We start from the raw sequence: 24,516 nt of genomic DNA, 5'->3' as shown, positions 1-24,516 counted from the left end.
CCAGCCCCCTGCCCTCTCCCCAGCCCCAGTGAGAGGCGAGGCCAGTGCCCAGCAGTGTTTACTCTGTGGCCGTGGTGCTGCAGCCAAGTGTCCTGTTGTAAAGGGGCCGGTCAAGGAAGAGCAGGAGAGGAGTGGGAGGTGCCCCTTCTAGCTCCAGCACTGTAATGTTGTTGGGGTGGCCAGCGTGCAGCACCGAGCCAGGCACAAAGAGCGTCTGCTGGGGCCCACGGCAGCTCCAGTACCGGCCCAGGTTGAAGCCATTTATCCACAGCAGTCCCTGGAAGATGATGGAGATGGGACTGAGCTGTGTCCTGGTCCACTCTTACCCCTTTCCCAGTTATGCACTGCCTTACCTTGCTCCAGCCTGGGAACTTCACAAAGGTGTCCCAGGCAATGCCAGGTGTCTCAAAGGTCCCAGTGTAGAAGGCTGGCCCCACTCGGCCCCCACTGCTTGATTTTGGCAGAGCAGCGTGGGGCCAGCCCAGTTGGACTGCACTGTCTATGGCCAGGGGATAGATCAGCCAGTTGCTGAGAGGTCTGGAGTTCAATGAGAGGTTTCCCAGCAAGCCCTGAGATGGAACAGGAAGGGAAATGAAGCAGCAGTATCTACCAGGACACTGGCAACGCCAGGGCATGTCCCCCTGGCAGCACTGAAGGTGGGATGGGACCCCCTCTAAGGAGTGAAGGGCCCTGGCAGCTGGGGCAGCATAAGTGGGAGAGGGGTGCTAGTCTCTGAGCCCTGTCCTGGCAGGTTTGAGATGAACCAGGGAGCAGGACTGGGATTAGCCCCACCAAGGCTGGACTTGTCTCAGGTGGCAGTAGAGAGGGTGTTTGGTCGCATGGGTTGCCAGACCAGCCCCTCTGGAGCCTCAGGGCCCCCTCCCCTTACCTTGAAGTCACTGGTGTTGGCCCCGAAGCTGATCCTGCCCATGTTCTCCATGAGTATGTCCAGGGTGTCCCCTGCCCTGCCCGTGACATGCAGTGTTGTCTGCCCGTCCCGCTCCAGCGCTCCCTGGTACTCCTGCAGGCACACAGCATCCTGCTGCCAGCCCGCCAGAGCCAGGGCTGCTCTCTGCCCCCAAAGGAGGCAAATTTGGGCCCAAGAGCCACCCTGCAAAGGCTCAGCATGGCTTTTGGCACCCTGGCTGTCCCCAAGACCCTGGGATGGCACAGTCCCACTGCCAGCAGGTCCCACAGCCCTCTAGAGCACTGTCCCAGGGACTGGTGTGCTCCCATAGCCTCACCTTCTGCAGCATCACGTAGCCACGGTCACAGATGCTGTGGGGAGCAGCACCCAGTGTGGCTGGGTCTGGGACATCCCAGGGCAGCTGTGTGTGGTACACCACAAAGCCATGGACCTGCAGGACACAGTGCAGTGGCACAGGAAGGGAAATGGAGCCTGAAGTGAGCTCTGCTCCTCTGCCCCACAGCCAGGGCCAGGCAGACAGGAGCATCTCCTCAAGCGTCCACCACTACGTCCAGCCTCTCACCTGCTTTAGGGCCTCGAAGGTGAGAGGGAACTGGCTCTGGATGGGCCCAGAGGGGCACAGCACATCCAAGACATCCAGGAGGTCAGCATACTGCAGAGAGGGATGGGTGCTGGGCAGCTGAGCAGTGCCACGCTGGGCAGTACAGCCTTCAGCACAGGCACTCACCTTCCGCAGGGCCACCCAGCCATAGGCATACTTGGGAGTGGCAGGTGGCATCGGGCCAGCTGGCACGGGCTGGAACTGAACAGCAGACTGTCAGCTGCCCCGTGGCAAGCAGGGAGACGTCCCTTGCCCTGCTGGTACACCAGCAGCAGTGCCCAGTACTGTCCCCTTATTCCTGCCAGGTTCGTTACCTTGCTGATGACCGTGCGAATGGCAAACAGCTTCTCAGTGGGGTCTCCTGCCTCCGAGAGGGGGGCATCGTAGTCATAGCTGGTGGTCACTGGTTTGTACCGGCCCTTGTAGTCAGCACCTGGCCAAAGAAGGGGCTCTGGCACAGCCCAGGGCATGGAACCCAGCCCCAGGCTGGCTGCAGTGCCATGTGGGGCATGACCCAGAACTGTGAGCCCCTGCATAGGCATGAAAGGAGTCCCCAGGCCCTTAAACCCAAGTTTAAACCCTTAAACTTGGGTTTAAGGGCCCTTGGCTATGTGTCAACCTGCCCCATGCGACGGAACAAGAGCCTGAAGCAGGTTTCTCAGGGATGGCCAAGGAAAGCCCCCCAGCCCTGCCCCCCACTCCCTAGAGCAAGGCTCTACTCACCACTCCAGTAGGCAAAATTCGTCCCTCCATGGAACATGTACCTGTGATACACCCCAGAGAGCCTGGTCAGCAACCCCACAGACCCAGCAGGGGCTCACCAGGCACTGCCCCTTCCCTCCAGCACCCACGGTCCCTGCTGGCCTGATCCCAGTGGGATGAAGGCAAGAGGTGATGCCCACTGCCCTGGTGGCCGTGCCCTCTGCCAGCTGACTACTTGCATGTTGATGCTGGCTCCCAGCTGCAGCATGTCCTCCAGCCCCCGGGCCACCCTCGCGGCGCTGGTGCTGGCATGTGCCTCGCCCCAGTAGTCCAGCCAACCTGTGTAGTACTCAGAGTTCACCTGGAGGACAAAGACACTGTCACCTGCAGCCTGGACCCAGCGCCCCTCCTTGCCCCACTGCCTGGTGCCTCTGCCTCCCCAGAGCCGCTGTGGGTCATTCCCCCCACAGCATCCATGCCAAGCTCACCAGGGGCCCCTTCGGCTCCACGCGGCGCTGGGCACCAAATGCCTCCGTCACATTGGATCCTGTGCAGGTGCAGAGGGGGAGGTCTGAGCAGGACAGAGAAGGGACCCACGTCCTCTGTGTCCTCCTCCCCCGCAGGGGTACCTGGCCCAAAGTCGACGGTGGCGTAGAGCCCCTGCAGCGTGCCGCAGCGCAGCTCCCGCGCTCCCGCGCTGTCCGTGCTGAAGAGCAGCACCTCGCTCCCCAGCAGCGCCCGGAAGGAGCCCAGCAGGTGCCGCAGGTATCCGTGGTCACAGGCGTAGTAGCTCCCATATTCATTTTCCACCTGTGAGCAGGGCAGGGACTGGCACGCAGCATGCACGTGGCAGGGCTGCAGACAGGTCCTGCTGCCCACTGGGATGGGTACCAACCTCCCCCCTTTCCTCTGGACATCATCAGATGTCTTGACAACCCCCAGGGGGTCCTCAGCATAACCTTCCAGTCCCACCGTGAGCTCCAGCTCTGTCAGCTCTGCCCCTCAAACCACAGCTGTGGTACCTCAGATTCCCAGTCCTTGGATTTAAATCTAGGTCCAGGAGTTGGGAGGGATTTATCTGAGCTTTGCTGGGTAAGGTGTTTGTGTAGGGGATACTGGTGGCTTTTTGGGGCACATCCAAAGATGACCCAGAGCAGGGAATGGGGCTGGGCCTCACAGCACCTTACCTGCACACTGATGATGTTCCCTCCCTGGTGGTACAGGCGTGGCTTGATCTTGGGCAGCAGCACATGGAGCCAGGAGTCCACAGCTGCCAGGTAGGCTGGAGGGACAGAGGCAGGGCAGGGGCTGGCTGCAGCATCCACCCCAGCCCACCTGCAGCCAGCCTGCCAGGAGGAAGACACAGCATATGAGGTAGGGCCAAGAGAGATGGGGAAATGGAGTACAACTATGGGGCTCTCAGAAGATGGAGAAGATGATGGGAAAGATCACAGAGGCAGAGCTGGCAGGTGTGTGGAGATGATGCCGGGACTGGCACCCAGCTGTAAGGACATGGTGGCCAGAGCCCTGTGCTGATCCTCACCAGGGTTGGAAGTGCGCAGGATGATGTCTGGTTTCCACAGCAGCCAGGCAGGCAAGCCACCCTGGAGAAACACACACGGCAGAGAGGGAGGCACAGAAACTGCTCAGCAGCCTGGGCCTGCACACTGCTGAAATGGGCCAGTGCAATGCTAGTGCTTGGCACCAGCATGGCCTGTGGCCTTTGGGAGCAGCCTGGGCACAGCGGACATGGCACAACAGCCAGAAGGGGCAGCCCTGCTGTGCCCTTCCCAGACCGCCCGTCACCCCTCTGTGCCAGGCTGGGGCCTCACCATCTCCCACTCTGCACAGATGTAGGGCCCTGGCCGCAGGATCACCAGAAGTCCCAGCTCAGCTGTCAGGTCCAGGAAGGCTTCCACATCCCGGTTCCCAGAGAAGTCATAAACTCCTGGCAGTGTCTCATGGTAGTTCCAGGGGACGTAGCTGGGGTGAGAGGGGAAGATCAGCATGCAGGGGCTAAGGACACCCCAGCACGACAGGGAACCATCCCCCCAGCTGGTCTCTCTGCTTCTGGGAGTTGGCCTGCAGCCTGAGCTGAGTATGGCAACTCGGGCTGGAGTGGAACTAGCCCACACTCATGCTTGTGTCTGGCAGGGGTGACCTGGGGGTGGGTCACAGCCAAGTGCAAATGTTGGTGCTTGCTCCCCGTGGTCAGACAACACCCTTGTCTCTGTTCCTACTGATCACGGGGTTTCTGGTGGCGGTGGGCTGTGCACCATCGGGGCTGTCGCCATGGCTTACACCTGCACAGTGCTGAGCCCGCTCATGTACATCTTGAGCAGCCGGTCCCTCCAGGCAGGGCGCGGGACGCGGGCGTAGTGGATGCTGCCCGAGATGTAGCGGAAAGGGGCACCGTCCTTGCGGAAGCAGTTGTGCTCGTAATCCAGCTGGAAGGAGCGCGCCGAAGGGGAGGCCTGCAGGAAAAGGGAACAGCTGGAGGCTTGCAGAACCTCCCCGAGCCCAGCCGCCCCCTCCCGTGCTTCCCGGGACAGGCACTGACGGGGCTGGTTGTTGGAGGTGCCCTCTCCCGAAGCGGGTGCCGAATGTCCTGGGGGAGCAGGAGGCAGGGGCTGAGCCTCCCCGCTAATCCAACACCCGGCTGAGCTGGTGGCCTTTGTGGGGACGGTGCTGCTGGGGTGGGTGCTGCGAGGGCAGGCAAGGAGCTGGGAGTGCAAGCTGGGACATTGTGGCAGGACATGGGCTGGTGCAGGAGGAGCTATAGCATGCCGAGCAGGGAGACGGATCGGGAAGGCAGAGTCTGGAGGCTCCTTCCCAGCTCGGTCCTGCGCGCTTCGCCCAGACTTTCCGCCCTCGTTTGCTGACCTGCGTGCGCAGGAGCCCCGCTGCCAGCAGCAGGGCGAGCGCCGGCAGTCCCATGCTGGCCGGGCGCTCGGCAGGCCCGGCGTGCGGGACGAGGCTGGACGTGGCCACCGCCATCACATGATGCGGGAAGGATCGGCCAGCGCTTCCTTCTCCCGGCCCAGGCGCAGGCAGCTGGAACAGCTGGGGCGGGACCACGGGAAGGGGGTGGCGGCTCCGGCCCTCCGCGTCCGGCCAGCCCCGCAAAGCCCACCCGGCACAGCCAGCTCCGGCCACCCTGTGGGGTGGGCTGTGACAATCAAAGTGAGGGGACGAGGAGAAAGTGTCGTGAAAGTGTCACCAGCAGGCAGAAGCCCTGCACTGGATTCAGCCCGCTTGCTCCATCAGAGGCGGTGATGGCAAGCTCTGATCGGGGGCTGCTGCTGCTGCTGGATGAGGGGAAGGAAAACGTCCCGGGGCCGAGGGCTAGAGCTGGTGACAGAGCTGGTGACAGGGGAGGTGCTGCAGGACAGCCGACCCGCCGGCAGGCGCAGGGACGGCAGGCCCCGGCAGCGGGCACAGCGCAGGCGGTGCCGCCCGCCCCCGGTGACGCGGCGGGGCCGCGGCGGTGACGCGCGGCACCGGGCGATGACGCGCACGGGCGATGGGGCAGACGCTGTGCGTCTGCTCCCGCGGCACCGTCAGCCTGGGGGGAGCGCGGTACCTCCTGCTCCACCGCCTGGCAGAGGGGTGCGCGGGCGATGGGGCGCGGGGGGCTCCGGCGGGCGGCCCCCAGCTCCGGGAGGGATGCTCGGGCAAGGGGGCTCCGAGGGCCGAGGGAGTGCTCGGGCGTGGGGGGGGGATGCTTGGGCGTGCTTGTGTGTGGGGGATGCTCGGGCATGGAGGTGCGCGGGCCTGGGAGTGCTTGTACAGGAGGAGTGCTTGGGTGTGGGGGGCAGGCTGGGGCACGGGGGTGCTTGTGCGTGGGAGATGATTCGGCATTGGAGTGATGTTAAGGCGTGGGGGATGGTTGTGCATGAGGATATGCTTGGGGATGGGGTGACACTCAGGCTCGGGTGATACATGGGGTGATGCTCGGGCAGGGTGGGGAGATGCTTGAGCTCAGGTCACCTTGGGACTTGGGGAAGTGCTTAGGCTTGGTGAGGGATGGTGCTCCAGCATTTGGGGTGCTTGTGCATGACTGATGATTCTCCTGCTGAGTGACAGGGAAGGGTTGGTCATTCTCAGAAATGGCTGCTTGGAGCCATGGGAGTGGGGATGATCGAGCCTTGGGGTTTTTCATACACAGAGGTGATGCTTTGGGTTGCTCATAGATGCCTGCAAGATGGGAAGATGTGCATACCCAGGGACTTCATGCCACCCTCTGTCCCCCTCCTCTGGGTGCTTGAAGATGAGACTGGGCACTGGGCCCCACCATGGATATCACAGCCCTCAACCCACGCTATTCTTGATCCTTGCAGGGGCTTCAGCTATGTGGACCTGGTGGAGGGGCTGCGGGACGGGCGCTTCTACGCCCTGAAGCGCATCCTGTGCCACGACAAGGAGGACCGCCAGGCCGCCCTGCACGAGGTGGAGATGCACGGCCTCTTCGACCACCCCAACATCCTGCGCCTGGTGGCCCACTGCATGGTGGAGAAGGGCACCAAGCACGAAGCCTGGCTTCTCCTGCCCTATGTGAAGGTGAGGGGGGTTTTCCTGGCTGCTCCACCACCCGAGGATCAGCAGTGGTGATCAGCTGCTTGTGTTGGCTAGGGGGGAACCCTCTGGAGAGAGGTGGAAGCACTGCGGGAGAAAGGCGCCTTCATGCCAGAGCAGCGGATCCTCCTCATCCTCCATGGGATCTGCCGTGGGCTGCAAGCCATCCACAGCAAGGGCTATGCACACAGGTGAGGGGTGGCAGCACTGGCTGGGGAGATTGGCAGGGGCCCCAGTGGGCACTCAGTGATGTCCATCCCCACAGGGACCTCAAGCCCACCAATGTGCTGCTGGATGAGGATGACCTGCCTGTGCTGATGGACCTGGGCTCCATGAACCAAGCTCGCATCGAAGTCAACAGCTCTCGGGAGGCCATGGCTGTGCAGGTGGGTGGCCTGGGACATCACCCCATGAGCCTGTCCCTGCTCCAGTCCCTTCATCCCCATCCTCCTCTTTGCAGGACTGGGCTGCCCAGCGCTGCACCATCTCCTACCGTGCCCCCGAGCTCTTCACAGTGCCGAGCCAGTGCGTGATAGATGAGCGTACGGATATCTGGGTAAGGATCCAGCCCTCTGGCCTCCCCCAGAGGCTGCTACAGGGCTGCCCTGACACCTCCTCGCTCCAGTCCTTAGGCTGTGTGCTGTACTGCATGATGTTTGGAGAGGGCCCCTATGATGCCGTCTTCCAGAAGGGTGACAGTGTGGCTCTGGCAGTTCAGAACCCCCTCACCTTGCCCTCCACAACCAGGTGAGGGGCTGGGGGGGGTGACGCTGTTCCTGGGTGGCCCCCTGTCCTGTGCACCACATGGGTCCTCCCCTTGCTCTCTTTCTTCCAGATACTCGCCTGCCTTGCAGCGCCTGCTCTTCTCCATGATGACAGTGAATCCCCAGGAGAGACCCAGCATAAATGAAATCCTCCACCAGCTGGAGGGGCTGCAGCCAGCGCCGGCAGGACAGGACACCACACAGATCTGAGCCCATCCCCTTCCAGTGGTGACGCGTCCTGAGGCTGAGCCAGGGACAAAGCAGCTGCCCTAATCCCTGCTGCCCTGCAGACCTGTTGCAGAAGGGATTGATGCCCTGGGGGAGAGCTGCTGCTCTGTGCTGGAGGTGTGTTGGATTTGGAGTGTTCTGTGCCCTGGTTGCTGCTGCCTGGGCCTTGGTCTGTGCTCCTGAGCTGTGGATATGTGACCTGCTGCTAAACATGGGTCCCTTGCCAGCTGCTGCCTTCCCTGGGGGTGGCAGAAGAGGATGTTGTGGGACCCTCCTGGGGATAGGAGCCCTGCAGCTCTGTGCCCCAGGAAGGTTGCTGCTGCCCGGAGCAGAGCTGCGGGCCGGATCCCGGTGCTGTGCTGGAGGGAGGCAGAGGGAGTGCCCGCTCTGCCATTGCTCTTGGCACCGATGTTGCCTTGTGTTTGAAGTAAAGTATGTTCTTGCAGAGCTGTGGCTGTGTCCCTGACTGCAGGGAGGGGTTTTGCTGGGGCTTGGGAAGAGCAGGGCACGCTGTCTGGGTTAGGCAGCCAAGCGGTGCTGGAGGCGAAGGGCAGCGGAGGCCAGCCGGGGCAGCATAGCCAGAGCATTAGCAGTAAGCAGGGAAAGTTAATCCCTGGCCCCAGAATGCTCCTATTGGGAGCTAACACAACTGCAGCTGGAGCCAGACACTGCTGTTCAGAGCCTCCAGAGCTGGGCACTGCGGGACAGGGATCAGCACAGGCAGGCAGGCAGTGGCAGCGGTACAGGCAGAACTTCTCTGCTGCCCATGAAGAGGGAGGTAGGTGCCCAGACTGGGAAACTGCCAGACCTTGGGAGACAGGAGCAGCAGCTCTGCTCTGGTGGGGGTATGCAGAGCATGGGGACAGCACAACCACCCCAGCACTGAGGACACCCCCAGCCCAGGGGGAGCCTTGGCTGGAGGGGCTCACTGGGGCTCCAGCAGGTGGGCTGCCCACGGAGAGGGGGTAAAAAACGAGATGCAGACAAGCAGTTTGACAGGGAGCATTCCCCTCCTTTAATCCTCTCACCGCACACAGCAGTACAGCAGCCGCGGGGGTTCGTGCCATGCTGGGTGCCACTGCAGGGTGCACCCTCTGCACCACAGAGCCAGGCACACTCCTTGCCCTGTATGGTGACCACAGGGGCAGGGCTGCCAGATTGCTCCCACTGCTTCAACCACTGTCTTTTCAGGCAAACCCACCTACCCCTGGGCTGCACATGAGAAGACCCAAAATCTGTCATTCTTTTCTTGCTCAGACTAAATCTGCTCCCCTGAGCTCCAGGATAAAACATGGGGCCATATATCACATGAGGAAGCAGGACCCACCCCTGGCTGGAGCAACGAGTGGGGTGGGATGTGTGCCACGGCACCAGGGACTAGACCCCAGGGCTCTTACCTGCACAGATAGCAAGCTGGAGCTGGAGCAGAGCACTGGGAGGAAGCATAGCAGCACCAGTAGCGGGGCTGAAGCACTCACCACACACCTGACCTGGCAAGAAACCGATACAGCTGGGGGCATACTGGGACACACAGAGGCTCTGAAACGGTTTATTGCAAAGGGTTTGCAGGTAACACAGGGAAGGAGCGTGGTCCTTTTTTGGCTGAGGCTTCTCTACTCCTCACCCTCTTCTTCATCCTCGTAGGAGTCCAGGCCCACTTCCTCGTAATCCTTCTCCAGCGCGGCCATGTCTTCCCGCGCCTCAGAGAACTCCCCTTCCTCCATGCCCTCGCCCACGTACCAGTGCACGAAGGCGCGCTTGGCGTACATCAGGTCAAACTTGTGGTCCAGGCGAGCCCAGGCCTCGGCGATGGCCGTGGTGTTGCTCAGCATGCAGACGGCGCGCTGCACCTTGGCCAGGTCCCCCCCCGGCACCACCGTGGGTGGCTGGTAGTTGATGCCCACCTTGAAGCCCGTGGGGCACCAGTCCACAAACTGGATGCTGCGCTTGGTCTTGATGGTGGCGATGGCGGCGTTGACGTCCTTGGGCACCACGTCCCCGCGGTACAGCAGGCAGCAGGCCATGTACTTGCCATGGCGGGGGTCACACTTCACCATCTGGTTAGCCGGCTCGAAGCAGGAGTTGGTGATTTCGGCTACCGACAGCTGCTCATGATAAGCCTTCTCTGCGGAGATGACAGGGGCATAGGTGGCCAGGGGGAAGTGAATGCGAGGGTAGGGCACCAGGTTGGTCTGGAACTCGGTCAGATCCACATTCAGGGCTCCATCAAACCGTAGTGATGCCGTAATGGATGAGACAATCTGACTGATGAGTCTGTTCAAGTTGGTGTAGGTTGGGCGCTCGATGTCCAGGTTCCGGCGGCAGATGTCATAGATGGCCTCGTTGTCCACCATGAAAGCACAGTCTGAGTGCTCCAGTGTAGTGTGGGTGGTGAGAATGGAGTTGTAGGGCTCTACCACAGCAGTGGAGACTTGTGGTGCCGGGTAGATGGAGAATTCCAGCTTGGACTTCTTGCCATAATCAACAGAGAGTCGCTCCATCAACAGGGAGGTGAATCCAGAGCCAGTGCCACCTCCAAAACTGTGAAACACCAGGAATCCCTGGAGGCCTGTGCACTGGTCAGCCTGTGGAGAGGGATGAGGAGAGATTACTCTGTGATACGTTTCTTTGTGGCAGTCTGGCTGTCCAAAAGTCCCTTCAGGATTTGGTGTATCCCTGCCCTGGTCAGCTGCATATCCCACCCAGGACACAGCATGGCTTGCAGTGTTGCTCTGAGCCCCCGTCCAGCGAGACACATTCCTTCTCTGCAGTCACTCACCAGCTTACGGATCCTGTCCAGTACTTGATCAATGATCTCTTTGCCAATGGTGTAGTGCCCACGGGCGTAGTTGTTGGCAGCATCCTCCTTTCCAGTAATCAGCTGCTCGGGGTGGAAGAGCTGCCGGTAGACCCCTCCCCGAACCTCATCTAGGAGAGAACAGGGGCAGGTTGAGCCCAGGGGAGGCTGTAGGATTGAGCCGGCCGCCAAGCAGACACGTGGGTGCTAGCAGCCATCCCTCACCGTGGCTCCGCCTGCCCGTGGTAGGGCCAAGGACCCACACGTCAGCAAAGCCAACACCAGCATCAGGTTTCTCTGGCATGAGGAGGTGGCTGCCACCTCCCTGCACAGCTCAGTTCTCCCACCCTTCAGGAGCTGCCTGCCCACAGCGCAGCAGGAGCTGCCGTGCCGGTTGGGCTGGTTTCTCTCTGTGCACATGTGGTACAAGCACCTCTGACTCTAAGACACTTCAAGAACAAAAGCAGGTGCTCATGTTTGTGGTTTCTCCTGGGGAAAAAAAAGGGCCCTCTGGGTCGAATGCAGTGCAGGATATTGTCAGAAGACCACGAGCACCAGCTGCCTGCTAACTACCCTGGGGGCACCTCAGGCTGTGTGAAGTCCAGGGAGAGTCCTGCAGTGGGGGTTGTTGCCCAAAATAATGGCCACTAGCAGAGCCCCGTTAGGGTGCACTCACCAATCACGGTGGGCTCCAGGTCCACGAAGATGGCCCGTGGGACGTGCTTGCCGGCGCCAGTCTCACAGAAGAAGGTGGTGAAGGAGTCGTCCCCTCCACCAATGGTTTTGTCGCTGGGCATCTGCCCGTCGGGCTGGATGCCGTGCTCCAGGCAGTACAGCTCCCAGCAGGTGTTGCCCATCTGGACGCCGGCCTGGCCGACGTGCACGGAGATGCACTCGCGCTGCGGAGGGGGAGGCAGGGTCAGATCCTGGCACAGCTCTGTCCTGCCTGCTCCAGGGAGGGCTCTGGCTGGTGCCACACAGTCACCCACACTGGACCTGCTCTGGTCAGTGGTCCCAGAGAGGACATTTTCCTTTGGGTGACCTCCTGCATCACCCTGAGGGGCTCCCCATAGCTGGCGTTGCCCTCAGCCATGCACAGGCACCATGCCAGACCAGAGCCAGCACTGGCATCCCTCAGCCCCTGCCCTCAATGGACTCTGGCTGCGCCTGTCCTCCAGCAGTAAGGGGAGCAGAGCCTGGCTCAGCTACTCTGCCAGGGTCCCTGGCAGCCTCAGCCCCTTCCCCATGCAACAGCAGTCCAGTGAGGAGCTGAGCTGACAGGAACACACATTTAACCCATGAGGGGCAATCAGCATGGGCAAACCCCTCTGCCTGATGTGCCAGAGCCAGATAAGCAGTATGGTGGGGTCAGTGGCCTTGGGGATGCAAGGGTGGTAGGTGGCAGCCAGGTAAGGGCTGGCAATGAAGACCAGCAGTTTCTGAGGCAACACAGATTCCCTGGGCTACCCAGTCCCAACCCTGTGCTGCAAAACCCGTGCTGGCAGAAGTGCTGAGGAGCAGGCTGTGAGCTGGAGATGTGCCTCATGCACTCCATTCCCGAGGTGCAGGCCTGTTCCGCTGCTCCAGCATCCTTTCTCTGCTGTCCCACCTCTGCTAGTCCTAGCATCCCTGTTTCACTGCTCCTGGCATCCCTGCCTCCCTGAGCAGGACACTCCGACTCAGCCTCGAGGTCCTGGCGCAATTCACTCCCGCATTCCCCGACTGCACAGTGCCCTTAGCCGCGATGGGGTCCGTGCCCCGGTCCCGCACTCGGGCAGGACAAGGGCTCCTTCCCGCGGGAGGGCCAAGAGCAGCCCCAGGCACAGAGGGGAAGGGAGGGCAGCGGGGCAGGTTGCCCGGCAGGCCCGGTCAGCGCTGCGGCGGGCAGAGCGCTGCGCTGCGCCTTCTGGCACGGCCCCGGCCCACTCCTGAGCCGCTAAATATAGACAGCTCCGGCCCGGGCGAGGGCAGCGGCCACTGCCCGCCTCGGAGACCGTCCCCAGCCCGCTCCGCCGCTGCCAGGCGCCCGCGGGACGAGGCTGAAGGGACGGGACCCCCGCACCGGCTCCCCGCCGGGGCGAGCGCTGCCGCGGGCAGAGCCCGGCCGAACGCCCCGCTCCGGCCCCCGGTGCCCGGCGGGCGCCTCCGCCCTCGGCAGCTGTCCCCGTCCATCGCGGCCACCGCTCCCCAGCGGCGAGGTCACCCCCGCCATCCCCAGCGCCCCCCCGCGCTGCGCCGGCGGCGGCGGGAGGGGGACAGGCGGCCGGGGCCGGTGGCGGGGGGCACGGGGCGGGGGGCACGGGGCGGGGGGCACGGGGCGGGGGGCACGGGCAGGGGCCGGCAGCGCTGCCCAAGGTCACGGCGGGGAAGGAGGGGGCGCGTGGCGGCGGCTGCAGCGGGCACGGTGCCGCGGGGGCAGCGGCGGGGGCTGCCGGGACCCTCCCCGCCGCCGTGCCCGCCTCCCGGCCCGCACTCACCATGTTGCGGCGGGCGGTGCGGGCTGTCCCGGCGGCTCGGTGCGGCGGGGCTCGGCGCGGAGCTGCGGCTGCTGCAATCCCCGCCGCAGCGCTCTCTTATAGGTGGGAGGGGCTTGGCGCCGCCACGCCCCCTTATTTGGGTACACTTGCATGCGGGGAGGGGGTACCCCCTTCGGGGGCCGCTGGAGCCTGCCGGGGTCCGCTCGGCTGCGGAGGAGCCCCGAGGCGCGGGGCCCGAAGCTGCTCCCCCTTCTCTGCCGGGAGGAAGGCGGGGGCACCGGTGTAGGCTGGCGGCAGGAGGCCTGGGGATCAGCCCTCGGGGGTGACGGGCAGTGCTGAGACACCAGCACCGGAGGCAGCGCAGGTAGAACAATCCCTAACCTGTCCTGCTACCAGCTCCCCCAGGGGTGTGGAGAGACCCCGAGTTTACCTGGGCCTCTAGAATAGGAGAAAGGAGGAGAAACACGATAGAGACGTGTATCAGATTCAGGAGCCCACTTTGTCCCCCAAACCTCCCTTCACTATCAATGCCCTGGGAGGCTCCAGCCAAGGTTTGCCCTTCTCTCCCGGAGGGGACAGACAGTGCTACACAACCCTGTGAGGCTGCAGATCTGCATGACAAATCTGGGCTGCCAAAAAAGGGTCATTGCAGCCTGCTTGCTGTTAATAACTTGTGACTACATTCAGAGCAGCAGCTCTGCTTGAGCCCTGGCCAGTGCAGCCACCCCTGCCAAGGCCAGGGCTGATACTGCTGCTGAGGATGCCTGGACCATCAGCCTTGAATGCTGCCCGAGCAGGGAGAGGGCTCTGTCTTTGATGCCAGGACACTGGGTCATGCAGCTACCCCTCCCTGGCCAGGGGGATGGATGGGCCTCTGCTGCTCAGCAGCGTGCCAGGAGACACTACTGGATCCCTTGTCCAGGACAGAGGTGCAAGATAACTTCTAGAAAAAGCTATAGGACACAATTCCAACTCCTACATCCTTCTGGCGGCAGTCATGTCTGTGAAGACACAGGGAGATGTCAGCAATGAAATGACTCTGAAGGAGCAGATTCCCTCCTTTCCCCAGAATCAGACAAAACATAAGGAGTGGATCAGAGCAGCACCTGAAGTGAGGGGCAGTGACTCCTGCTCTGGCAGAGCAGCAGCAGGCACCACTCCGTCTGAGCCTGGCCCTCCAGTCACAGGCAAGCAGTGCAGTGCCAGCGGCGCTGTGCAGAGGGATGAGTGCCTGGCTGCTCTCCAGCGCCAGGGCTGGCCCCCACGCTCCCCTCCAGCTGACACGGGTGCATGCTGGGAGGAGGAGGGCAGGGGAGGACAGCCCCTGTGGGTCAATATAGCTGAAGCATTAGTGGTAAGCAGGGAAAATTAATCTCTGGAAACAGCACAGTGGATAATGGGTAACAGAAATCTCCAGTTTGCAGCTGGAGCCAGGAGCTGATGCTGGAACTCCTTACCACCAGGCAGGGCAGTGAGAGGACTCAGAACGGGGACAATGCAGATGATCTGGGCCAGGTAGAGTGGGACCACATGCCCCAGGGGGAAGGCAGAGCACTGGCAGAGCAGGGCAGGCTGAGGGCAGAGGTACTCCAAGACAGAGGACCCCATGACGAAACTTGGTTACTTCTCCTATCACATCAGCAGCACTCCTGCGGATCCCTTGGTGGACATGCTCCAGCACCTTCATAGAGCCTGCCATGTGTCCTGGACCTATCCCTCTGCTATGGGACTTGTACCTAAGGGGTGAGCTGGAGCTGGAGCAGAGCACTGGGAGGAAGCATAGCAGCACCAGTAGCAGGGCTGAAGCACTCACCACACACCTGACCTGGCAAGAAACCGATACAGCTGGGGGCATACTGGGACACACAGAGGCTCTGAAACGGTTTATTGCAAAGGGTTTGCAGGTAACACAGGTAGGAAGCATGGTCCTTTTTTGGCTGAGGCTTCTCTACTCTTCACCTTCATCTTCATCCTCATAGGAGTCCAGGCCCACTTCCTCGTAATCCTTCTCCAGCGCGGCCATGTCTTCCCGCGCCTCGGAGAACTCCCCTTCCTCCATGCCCTCGCCCACGTACCAGTGCACGAAGGCGCGCTTGGCGTACATCAGGTCAAACTTGTGGTCCAGGCGAGCCCAGGCCTCGGCGATGGCTGTGGTGTTGCTCAGCATGCAGACGGCGCGCTGCACCTTGGCCAGGTCCCCCCCCGGCACCACCGTGGGTGGCTGGTAGTTGATGCCCACCTTGAAGCCCGTGGGGCACCAGTCCACAAACTGGATGCTGCGCTTGGTCTTGATGGTGGCGATGGCGGCGTTGACGTCCTTGGGCACCACGTCCCCGCGGTACAGCAGGCAGCAGGCCATGTACTTGCCATGGCGGGGGTCACACTTCACCATCTGGTTAGCTGGCTCGAAGCAGGAGTTGGTGATTTCTGACACAGACAGCTGCTCATGATAAGCTCTCTCAGCGGAAACCACAGGGGCATAGGTGGCCAGGGGGAAGTGAATGCGAGGGTAGGGCACCAGGTTGGTCTGGAACTCGGTCAGATCCACATTCAGGGCTCCATCAAACCGTAGTGATGCTGTGATGGATGACACAACCTGGCTGATGAGTCTGTTCAAGTTGGTGTAGGTTGGGCGCTCGATGTCCAGGTTCCGGCGGCAGATATCATAGATGGCCTCGTTGTCCACCATGAAAGCACAGTCTGAGTGCTCCAATGTACTGTGGGTGGTGAGAATGGAGTTGTAGGGCTCTACCACAGCAGTGGAGACTTGTGGTGCTGGGTAGATGGAGAATTCCAGCTTGGACTTCTTGCCGTAATCAACAGAGAGTCGCTCCATCAACAGGGAGGTGAATCCAGAGCCAGTGCCACCTCCAAAACTACGAAACACCAGGAATCCCTGGAGGCCTGTGCACTGGTCAGCCTGTGGAAAGAGACAAGTATGGTTCCCTCAAGCACTGGCTTGGCCGTAGGGAAGTTTCAGAGTTTTGTTTGTGTAGCTTCAGATTGCTCCCAAGGCGCAGCAGAGCTCACACCATGCTCCCACCCCCTGAATGATGCTGGACCCCCGTCCAGCGAGACACATTCCTTCTCTGCAGTCACTTACCAGCTTACGGATCCTGTCCAGCACTTGATCAATGATCTCTTTGCCAATGGTGTAGTGTCCACGGGCGTAGTTGTTGGCAGCATCCTCCTTGCCAGTGATCATCTGTTCGGGGTGGAAGAGCTGCCGGTAGACTCCTCCTCGAATCTCATCTAGGACGGAGTGGCAAAATAGATTTGCTAACTGGATCTGGGGAAAGGTAGCAGGAGCACTTTTGGGAGTGTCTGCAGTGGGGGTTGTTGCCCAAATAATGGCCACCATCAGAGCCCCGTTAGGGTGCACTCACCAATCACAGTGGGCTCCAGGTCCACGAAGATGGCCCGTGGGACGTGCTTGCCAGCGCCAGTCTCACAGAAGAAGGTGGTGAAGGAGTCGTCCCCTCCACCAATGGTTTTGTCGCTGGGCATCTGCCCGTCGGGCTGGATGCTGTGCTCCAGGCAGTACAGCTCCCAGCAGGTGTTGCCCATCTGGACGCCGGCCTGGCCGACGTGCACGGAGATGCACTCGCGCTGCGGAGGGGGAGGCAGGGTCAGACCCCAGCAGAGACCAGAAATGCAATCACTGCAGGAGGTGCACAGCCCTGGAAGGGCAGCTCTGGCCCTCGCCAGCTTGGGCAAGCCACATTTCCCTCGTGTCTAGGTGCCCTGTGTCCATTTCAGTTTTCTGCTTTCTCCCAAATGTAATGCTCTGCCTCTCATCACGGCACTGACCACCTCAGGGGCCCAAGGAGATGGGGACCCATCTGCAGGAGCCCAGGATATCAGTCCACCCATCCCCTGGACTGGCCTGACCCACAGCCCTGGATAGCATCCAGTGAGCATCTTCTCCACTGCCCAAACATCCATTTGGTTTGGGGGCTGAGGCCCAGCAGCATCTGGCACAGCAGAGCTGAAGGCTGAGATGGCAGAGCACCACCAGGACACTGGGAGCTGAGGGCGCTGAGGGTGGGTGCACTGGGATGCACCCAGAGGGGGGATTTACAAACATGAATGGATGCCATGCTTTGAGGCTCAGCTTTCCTAAATTAGCTCTAGAGGAGGAGGAAGCGTTAGCTGCACTCTTTAAGTCAACAGAAAGGCTGAGGTGGGAGGGTCTCCTAGCTCATGTCCCCCAGGAGAAGCCAGGTGAAGGTGGGCTCTACAACCTCACTCCCTTCAGATGTGGCACCCCAGAGCCTGCAGGTTTTTTTTAAGAATGAAAGTATTCAGTGCCTTAGACCTGCTGTTGCCAAGGATTTGGATGTGTCATCAGGCACAACTGAGTCAGAGGAGCATCCAAATCAGGATTTCCAGAGCCATGGTGCCCCACTATGAGTCAGCTGGCAGGAAGCTGGTGGAACCAGCCATTTTGCACTCGGGAGCAGGGCAATGACTGTTGTCCCACAAAGTTGCACAGGATGCAGCATGTCCTGGCTCTCTGCATCTAAAGTGCTTCCAGTGCTGCCTTTCAGAGGCAGCACTGACAGTGAGGGATGGCAAAAAAATAAGCCCTTGATACCCATGGTGAGAGGCAGAAGCCCATGTCCTCACCTTTCCCAAAGCTGAGGTGCAAGAAGAGCAAAGCAATACCCCACCTATCCCTCCCAGCAGGTCCATCAATGTTGTGTAACACAAGAAGCCAAGGGTAAGACCTGAGGACTTAAGACCTGAGGTAAGTCTTCCAAGATCCTCTACAGAAGGACACAGAAAACACTTGGCACAGATGCAAGCACCTCAAGGAAGAGGAGATGAGAGAGGACTCCTCCCTGCCAAAGGACCCTGTGAATCAGCTTGGTGGTGGCAGAGGGTTATGCTGCTCACTGCACTCCATCCCAACAAAAGCAGCAGCCAGGACTGGCTCTGTGGGACCCTGCACTGACAACAGGCTGGGCAGAGCCCAGCAGCACCAGGGTGCAGCAGTGCTGGTCACCAGCCAGCAGACTCTGCCTTCTTCACGGCAAAGTCTGGCACAGGAGGGGCTGGGAGCATGGCTCCGCGGGACAGCAGGCAGGGTGCCCGGGAAACCTTGAGGCTGGGATGCTCTCCAGGGCAGCTGGAGAGCTCACGAGCCAGAGATCGCCGCAGGACCGCGGCGGCAGGGCAGCCTGGAAGCCCACCCACAGTGATGCCCACCCTTGGAGCAGGGCAGTGGGTGAAGGAAGGCACAGCTTACTGCCGGAGCTCAGCTGCGGGCCGGCGGCGTGGGGGGCTGGCGGACGGGAGGAACTCCGGCAGCCGGGGATGGCACCGCGGGACACGGGCAGGGACCCGCGCTATTAAAAGTGGGAGAGGGATGAGACGTGGGGTGTCCGCCCCAGCACCGGGTGTCTGCAGCCGGGGGCTCGCTGGTCGCCTCCTTGCCACGGGCACAAGGGGATGCTTAAAGAAGGGAGGCTGCTGAGAGCCGGGGAGGGAGCAGCTCACGAAGAGGCAGGGCGAGCACAGCCGGCGCTCCCGCCGCCAGCTGCCCGCATTTCGGGGCTCCCGGGGCCGCGGAGAGCCCAGCCCGCTCCGGGGCGCACTGGGGGACCGGAGGGAGAGGGCAGCCGGCGCTGGCACTCACCATGATGCCGCCGCTGCCGCACGACCTGCCTGTCCCCGGAGTGCCGCAGCTCCGCGCGCCGGGACGGCCCCGCCGCCGCCGCCTTATACCGGGGGCGGCACCGGCGCTCCGGGGCGGGCCGCCCGCCCGGGACAGCCCCGAGCGCCTTCATAGATTTGCGTGCATTGCGCATATTTGCATAGATTTGCATAGTTGGGGCTGTGCCGCCTGGCGGGGTGCACTGGTGGGGCATTCGGGGAGCAGCATCCCCCGCGTGGGGCACGGGAAACCCGGGGATCCCCCCGAGGAAAGGGCAGCGGGGCATAAGTGTTGTTCCTGCTATGCTTGCCAGTCTTGGCAGAGGGGCTCTGCTGAAGAACAGAGATGGCCCCTTCCAGCTTGGTGTCCTGCTGGTGAAAGGCGCCATCCAGGCACTAACCAGGAGAGACTTCGGGGGTTGAAGCAGGAAAACCAGCAAAGAGCTTGGTCCAGGTCCTCCCTCCTGGTGGGCTCAGGTGCTGGTGTGACCCTTGAGCAAGCAGTGAGCCAGGTCTCTGCCAGCCACCCAAGGCTTCTTGAAAAACACCTGGGAGAATTTCTGGAGGAAACACTGGTGGAGGAAACCCTCCAGAGATGAGCCCAAACTTTCCTAACCTCTTTGGAGATCACAGAAAAAAGCAGGAAGACTCAGTCCTGTCCTTGGTGTCAAGGCCCTCAAGAGTAGTTGTGCCCCAGGGCTGTGTTGAAAGGCCTGCCTGCCAAAGGCTGCTTCTCCATCCTGGCTCTGCATTACCTTCACTGGTTTGATCCGATTTCACAAAGCTGTATGAAATGAATAGTGAGGGTGTAGGGAGAGCTTGGAGCACCTTGGAGGGGTTTTATTGGAGTCCACAGTGACTTCACTGATGTCTGGCCTTACTACAATGAATAATGTGTCCTATCCCCTCCAAAATACTCAAAGCATCCACTGTGGTGCAGAACCAGCCCTGCATCTGCCTCAGCACTGTGACTTAATGAGTTTTCACTGAAAAGTGCTGTCATCTCTCAGCTTGATCTGAAAGTTGAAAGCTGGACCTAAATTATCCACCCACAATAGCCTTTCTTTGTGCCTGAGTCACCTGGAAAGTGTCACCTTCACTGATGAGCTTGAGTGAAGTGACTGAAAGCAAGAATACTGCTGCAAAGCTGTGCTGGTGTCTAAGCAACACATTTTTGAGACCTGCAGAAATGGCTGAGCCAGAGGATCAGAGTGAGTTTAATCAAGTTGATGGGAAAATATTGAGGGTTTGTTTGGGTTTTTTTCTTTTTTTTTTTTTCTCCCACAGAGATGCCCCAGGTAGTAAGTGCTACTGAACCTGCACAGGATTCTGTGGTGACTGGATAACTCTGGAAATGCCTCCCTGTGGTATAAATGTCCTTTGAGTGACCTCAGAGATCACTAGATAACACAGACCATGCTGATGCAGACAGTCCATGAGAGTGAGAGAGTAATTGGTAGCACTGAGGCATCAAAATTTGAGCCCCAGAAGTTAATTGGAATGAAAAGGAGTGATGGTATCATCTTCCCTGTGAAAATCTTCACCAAGGTGTTCATTGTAATGTGTAGTGGATGCCAGGGAGTCACTTCTCACTGGGTGTGTCCTAGAACCCTCCTTAATTCCACAGTGCCAATTAATTCTGGGCATTTATAGCATGAATGCCTTGCAGCATGGCTGGAAGCAGAGCTAGGCAGCAGCAGCATTTCAGGCTGTACAGTTCACCCAAATTCTGAAGATTTGTATAACAATCTGGTGGTACCTAGGGGTGCAAAATCATGGATCAGTTTGCGTACCATGGTGGTGGAGGGTGGAGAGTGAAATGTCCCTGATTCGTCAGTGCTGCAAATGTGTGCTCACAGTGAACATACCCACTCAGATGCTGTTTTGTTGGACAATCAGAGTGGGAATAACTGACAAGAGAGCCATGAGTCACTGGGAGCTGTGCATCCCCATGTGCCTCTGATCTGAAATGCCCAAACAGATGTCTAAGCTTTTTTGAAATGCTTAAGAACATCTGGCTAAATCCGGGGAGCACCAATCGGCTGCATCTTGTCAGTGCCTAACTGCTCAGCAGCCTGCCAGATGCTGGTAGCAGCAGCCTGACAGCACACACTGGAGGCTGAGCTCACTCTGGCTGGGTTTGTCCTGAGGCGACCCCTCTCTCACAGAGATGTTACCCACACATCTAAGAAGGCCCTGCAAATGTTTTCAGACAGCATCAGAAGTCACACGGTTACAAGAATTGCTCAGGAAACATTTTCATCGATGCTCAGAACATAGACCGACCCTGCATCAGCAGCCAGAGAGATGCAAATAGCAAGCAAGGAAAATTCGAGGCATAGTGTCAGAATTCAATCATCTTTTTACTGAAGGATGGGAAAGACTTTGAAGATACCTGAGGGGCAGAGCCCTGCCCACTGCAGGGGAAGCCCCTACTTGCCACTGTCAGAAACCAGGCAGCTCTTGGCAGGTACCTGCTGGTACAGGAACAGCTCTGAGCCAAGCTTGCAGTTACCCAAACAAAGCCTCTCTCTCTCTATAGCTGTCTTTCAGAAGTATGTTAAAAGACTGCCACACCTAAAGCACCCAGAGCTGAAACTGGGGAGGAGATGAGTCCAGAGCCCAGCCTGGTACCTCCCATCCACACCCCAGCTCCCTGCTCTCTTTGCTGAGGAAAGCCCAAACTATTGTTCCCAGTTTTCAGAGCTCAGTTCCACCCTGCCTGCTCCAGGCACAACAAACAGTATCATGGGGCAGTCTGGGGACATGGCCTTCTTGGGAAGGTAGAAGAGAGCACAGCTGTGCTGTGGGTTTGGCAAGGAAGCCCACTGTGCCCTCCACTTTAAAGCAAAGACCAGATGGTGAGAGGTGCTTCAGGAGCAGGGCTCCTGTCCGTGTCTCTAATCTCAGCCAGGAGCTTCCCAAAGAGCTTGTATCCATGCTTGCCCTGCTTACCCCTCACTCTGTCCTTGCTCTTAATCCTCTTAGCAGGTGGGGAGGTGGGGAAGCCAGGATGTCCCTCCAGCCCATCAGTGCCCTGTGCAGTTTGCTCTCCAGCAGTGGCACAGGCTGGACAAGGCTGGCTGGTGCAACTAATAAGTCATTGAAAGCATGGAGCTCGGCTGCATGTTGCAGATGTGAGTTCAAGCAAGGCCCTTGTGATGCTAACTGCTTCTGCACTATCACACTGAGCACTGTGCAGGGTCCCCAAAGCACAGCTGGCTCCTGCTGATGGCCCAGTATCATATGTCCAAGTGCTGCTGCAGTTCTATTATGGCAGCATTTGGGACATACTTTGCCACTCTGAAAAATTCTAGCACAGCGTGGAGATGGGCAGAAAATGCTCCCTCTGCCATTCCTTAAGCTATGCATGCCTTGCCTACATCAGAAAGGTCTCTCTGAGTACCTCATCCTTCATCTGGAGCAGGTAGAGCTGATCCAGAGATGAGAAAGAAGGGTGACTGGAAGGCTAGATGCCACAGGCTGCAAGGAAAGAATGGGGAGAATCAGGAGACCAAGCAGAGACTCAATGAAGGCCTCGCTGAACATCTTCAGCAACCCACACATGGCATTTACTCCCAGAGACCTGCTGGGATGTAGGGCACAGTGGTGATCTGACAGAAGTTTTCTCTGCTGCAGCTGAGCAACAGCAGCAAAATTGCTGGTTCAGACAGAATGAAGTCAATTGTGCAACGGCTGCTGCATCGCCCAGAGCGTGTGCCCCGGCACAGAAACAATAAAGCTAATTCCAGATCTCGCTACAGTCCTAAGCCCTGAATCACAGGGCAGTGGCAAGAGCAGGGAGGCACTCCCCGGGACACAGGCAGCCCTGCAAGCCAAGCCCCAACCTGCGAGGCTAAAAGGGGCTGTGGGACAAGTTGGAGCGAGCTCTTTCTCACCACAGCAGGCCCTGGGTGAGCAGCCTTCCTGGCTCAGAGCCAGCTGCCCTGGCTGCTGGTGTCACCTGCCTTTCTTCATGTCCTGGGAAAGGCAGCTACACACCCACGGGAGCAAAATAAAACCTCACCTGTCTAATTGCAGTGACTTCATGTCAGAGTCTGAGCATGCCTGGTGTGAACAATCTGCCTCCAGGCGGGTGACAGAGGGACTGAGCCTGCCGAGGTGGCCCCATGTTCTCAGGGAATACCGGTGTGCCATGCTGATGGGCTTCTGTGGAGGTGCCAGTGATGCTTTTCCCCTTCTCCATCAGCTCTCAGAGCTGGTGATGGCACAAGCAGTGCAGGAATACCTGGAAATGGAAGTGCAATGAATTCTGCAAGGCTGTGTGATGGTAGAACTCCTGGAGGGTGATGGGTTACCCCAGAAGGCTGAAGGGGCTCTCCATGCACCAGACAGGAGTGTAGGCATGGTGATGTCTTCATGCCCAGCCCTTTAGGCCTTCCTGTCTTACGAGTTCTCAGAACAGCAACAAAGCTGTGGCCAGCTCTGTCGCAATGCCAAAGGCTGTGAGCTGGCAGTGATGGGGCAAGAAGCAGCCACCACTTCCCCTGCTCCCAGGAGCTCATGCCTTGCCTGAGGGACTGCAGCCGAGCCCCTGGGCAGCAGAGGGGACATGGCAGATTCACGTGGGGCAGCTCTGCAGATGCACCCCTCCTCTGAGGCACACACACCACAGCCAGGTGGGCCAGTCCTGAACCCACTGGGAAAGGAAATAATTCCTGTCACAGAAGCTTCTTGATGATGGCCCTGCTGTGCCCTGGCCTTTGGAGAGCAGTTGAGCATCCTGTGGCTGGAGAGATGTCTGCAAGGTGTTTTGTTGTACAGTGAAAGTGAGTTGTATAACAATGCAAACAGCTTGTTGGCCCCAGGGCAAGCCAGGGGCAGAGCTGGGCCTGGAGAAACTAGCCTGGAGTCTTGGGGATTGCTGTAGAGTTGTTAAAAGTGGAAAGGAGGTGCTGGCAGCTGGCCAAGCACTGTTGGATGTCAGAGGGAAACAGTTAATGTGATAAAAGATGCATTTAATAACCCTGCTGGGTAATGGCTCCCAGGGTGCTCCTGCCGGGAGCTGTTTGTGTGCAGAGAGAGTGTGATATTGTGAAACAAGGGCTGTCATCCCTGCTCCTCCCGGAGCCTGGGGGCTGGGAGCCAGTGGCCTCAAGTCACTGGGCTGGCACCTCGAGTCCAATGGGCATCTTGAGGATGCCAGGCTCAAACTCGTATCGGAGAGCTTCCTAGCAGAGTTAAGCCCGATGATGAGAGGCTGTGCATGTGAAATAACAAATATTTGGCAGAATTCCCCTATTGCAAGGTCTCAGAGCACCAATCTGCTGAATTTTCATGCTTAATGTGGCCCTCCTCATCAGGACATGCCACCTCCAGGCACCCTGAGCACAGCTAGGGCTGCTGTGCCCTTCCCTGCCATGCTGTGGCCTGGACAGTGTGACTCTTGCTCTGCCACTTAATAGTCTGGCACCGGCCACATTCTGGAGAGCTTTGCCACCTCCCAGGCAGGAGGATGCAGAGTCTGGCAAGGGCTGGGCACCAAGCACTCCTGCATATGTTGGGGCACCCTAAGCAGCCTTATTAGGTGCTGATTAACGTGGAAGACCCACTTGCCAAACAATCCTGGTTTCAATTATTGAGACGACAGGTCTGCTCAGGAAAAAAAGGCAGGGAAGGCTTGCTGCGAGGAGGGTGTGGTGCCCGCGAGGCAGCCGGGGGAACCCACGTGCTGGTTTGCAACAGTGAATCATTGGCAAAGAGCTGCTGGGATTGTGCAGGGATTCCTGCCAGGCGCCCCTGGCTTCCAGGGTTTGATCCACGGT

At 59.6% G+C, this 24,516-nt stretch overlaps 4 protein-coding genes and 1 long non-coding RNA gene across 6 annotated transcripts; 2 read left to right on the top strand and 3 right to left on the bottom strand.

The window, feature by feature from the left end:
* Positions 1–42: 42 nt before the first annotated feature.
* Positions 43–5,509, bottom strand: GLB1L (galactosidase beta 1 like). Its single transcript, XM_064434819.1, has 16 exons — positions 5,115–5,509; positions 4,533–4,705; positions 4,064–4,214; positions 3,775–3,835; positions 3,419–3,513; positions 2,861–3,041; positions 2,720–2,778; positions 2,471–2,592; positions 2,253–2,293; positions 1,844–1,962; positions 1,656–1,730; positions 1,491–1,580; positions 1,245–1,358; positions 890–1,021; positions 354–569; positions 43–277 (listed from the first exon to the last, which is right to left on the bottom strand). The coding sequence occupies exons 1-16, from the start codon at positions 5,226–5,228 to the stop codon at positions 59–61; spliced, it is 1,962 nt and encodes a 653-aa protein (XP_064290889.1). The 5' UTR covers positions 5,229–5,509; the 3' UTR covers positions 43–58.
* Positions 5,510–5,692: 183 nt separating this feature from the next.
* On the top strand, positions 5,693–8,245 carry STK16 (serine/threonine kinase 16). Of its 2 annotated transcripts, none has more exons than XM_064434848.1 (7): positions 5,693–5,840; positions 6,572–6,791; positions 6,864–6,997; positions 7,072–7,192; positions 7,267–7,362; positions 7,432–7,553; positions 7,642–8,245. In XM_064434848.1, the coding sequence occupies exons 1-7, from the start codon at positions 5,755–5,757 to the stop codon at positions 7,778–7,780; spliced, it is 918 nt and encodes a 305-aa protein (XP_064290918.1). In that variant the 5' UTR covers positions 5,693–5,754; the 3' UTR covers positions 7,781–8,245. The 2 variants fall into 2 exon arrangements, with proteins under 2 accessions (XP_064290918.1, XP_064290919.1); XM_064434849.1 differs by having other exon boundaries at positions 5,733–5,810.
* A 544-nt stretch (positions 8,246–8,789) lies between these two features.
* LOC135309013 (tubulin alpha-5 chain) lies at positions 8,790–13,213 on the bottom strand. Its single transcript, XM_064434828.1, has 4 exons — positions 13,073–13,213; positions 11,272–11,494; positions 10,578–10,726; positions 8,790–10,383 (listed from the first exon to the last, which is right to left on the bottom strand). Exons 1-4 carry the CDS (start codon positions 13,073–13,075, stop codon positions 9,412–9,414), a joined length of 1,347 nt encoding a protein of 448 aa, XP_064290898.1. The 5' UTR covers positions 13,076–13,213; the 3' UTR covers positions 8,790–9,411.
* Positions 13,214–14,942: 1,729 nt separating this feature from the next.
* On the bottom strand, positions 14,943–18,859 carry LOC135309014 (tubulin alpha-4A chain-like). Its single transcript, XM_064434829.1, has 4 exons — positions 18,714–18,859; positions 16,459–16,681; positions 16,176–16,324; positions 14,943–15,992 (listed from the first exon to the last, which is right to left on the bottom strand). Exons 1-4 carry the CDS (start codon positions 18,714–18,716, stop codon positions 15,021–15,023), a joined length of 1,347 nt encoding a protein of 448 aa, XP_064290899.1. The 5' UTR covers positions 18,717–18,859; the 3' UTR covers positions 14,943–15,020.
* LOC135309033 (uncharacterized) lies at positions 15,874–20,240 on the top strand. Its single transcript, XR_010369342.1, has 3 exons — positions 15,874–16,008; positions 17,759–17,822; positions 20,018–20,240. It is a non-coding gene; the product is annotated as an uncharacterized LOC135309033 (long non-coding RNA).
* Positions 20,241–24,516: the final 4,276 nt, after the last annotated feature.

The sequence above is a fragment of the Passer domesticus genome, chromosome 10, assembly GCF_036417665.1.
Source record: "Passer domesticus isolate bPasDom1 chromosome 10, bPasDom1.hap1, whole genome shotgun sequence".
NCBI lineage: Eukaryota > Metazoa > Chordata > Aves > Passeriformes > Passeridae > Passer > Passer domesticus.
This window is presented reverse-complemented; position numbering and strand designations above follow the sequence as displayed.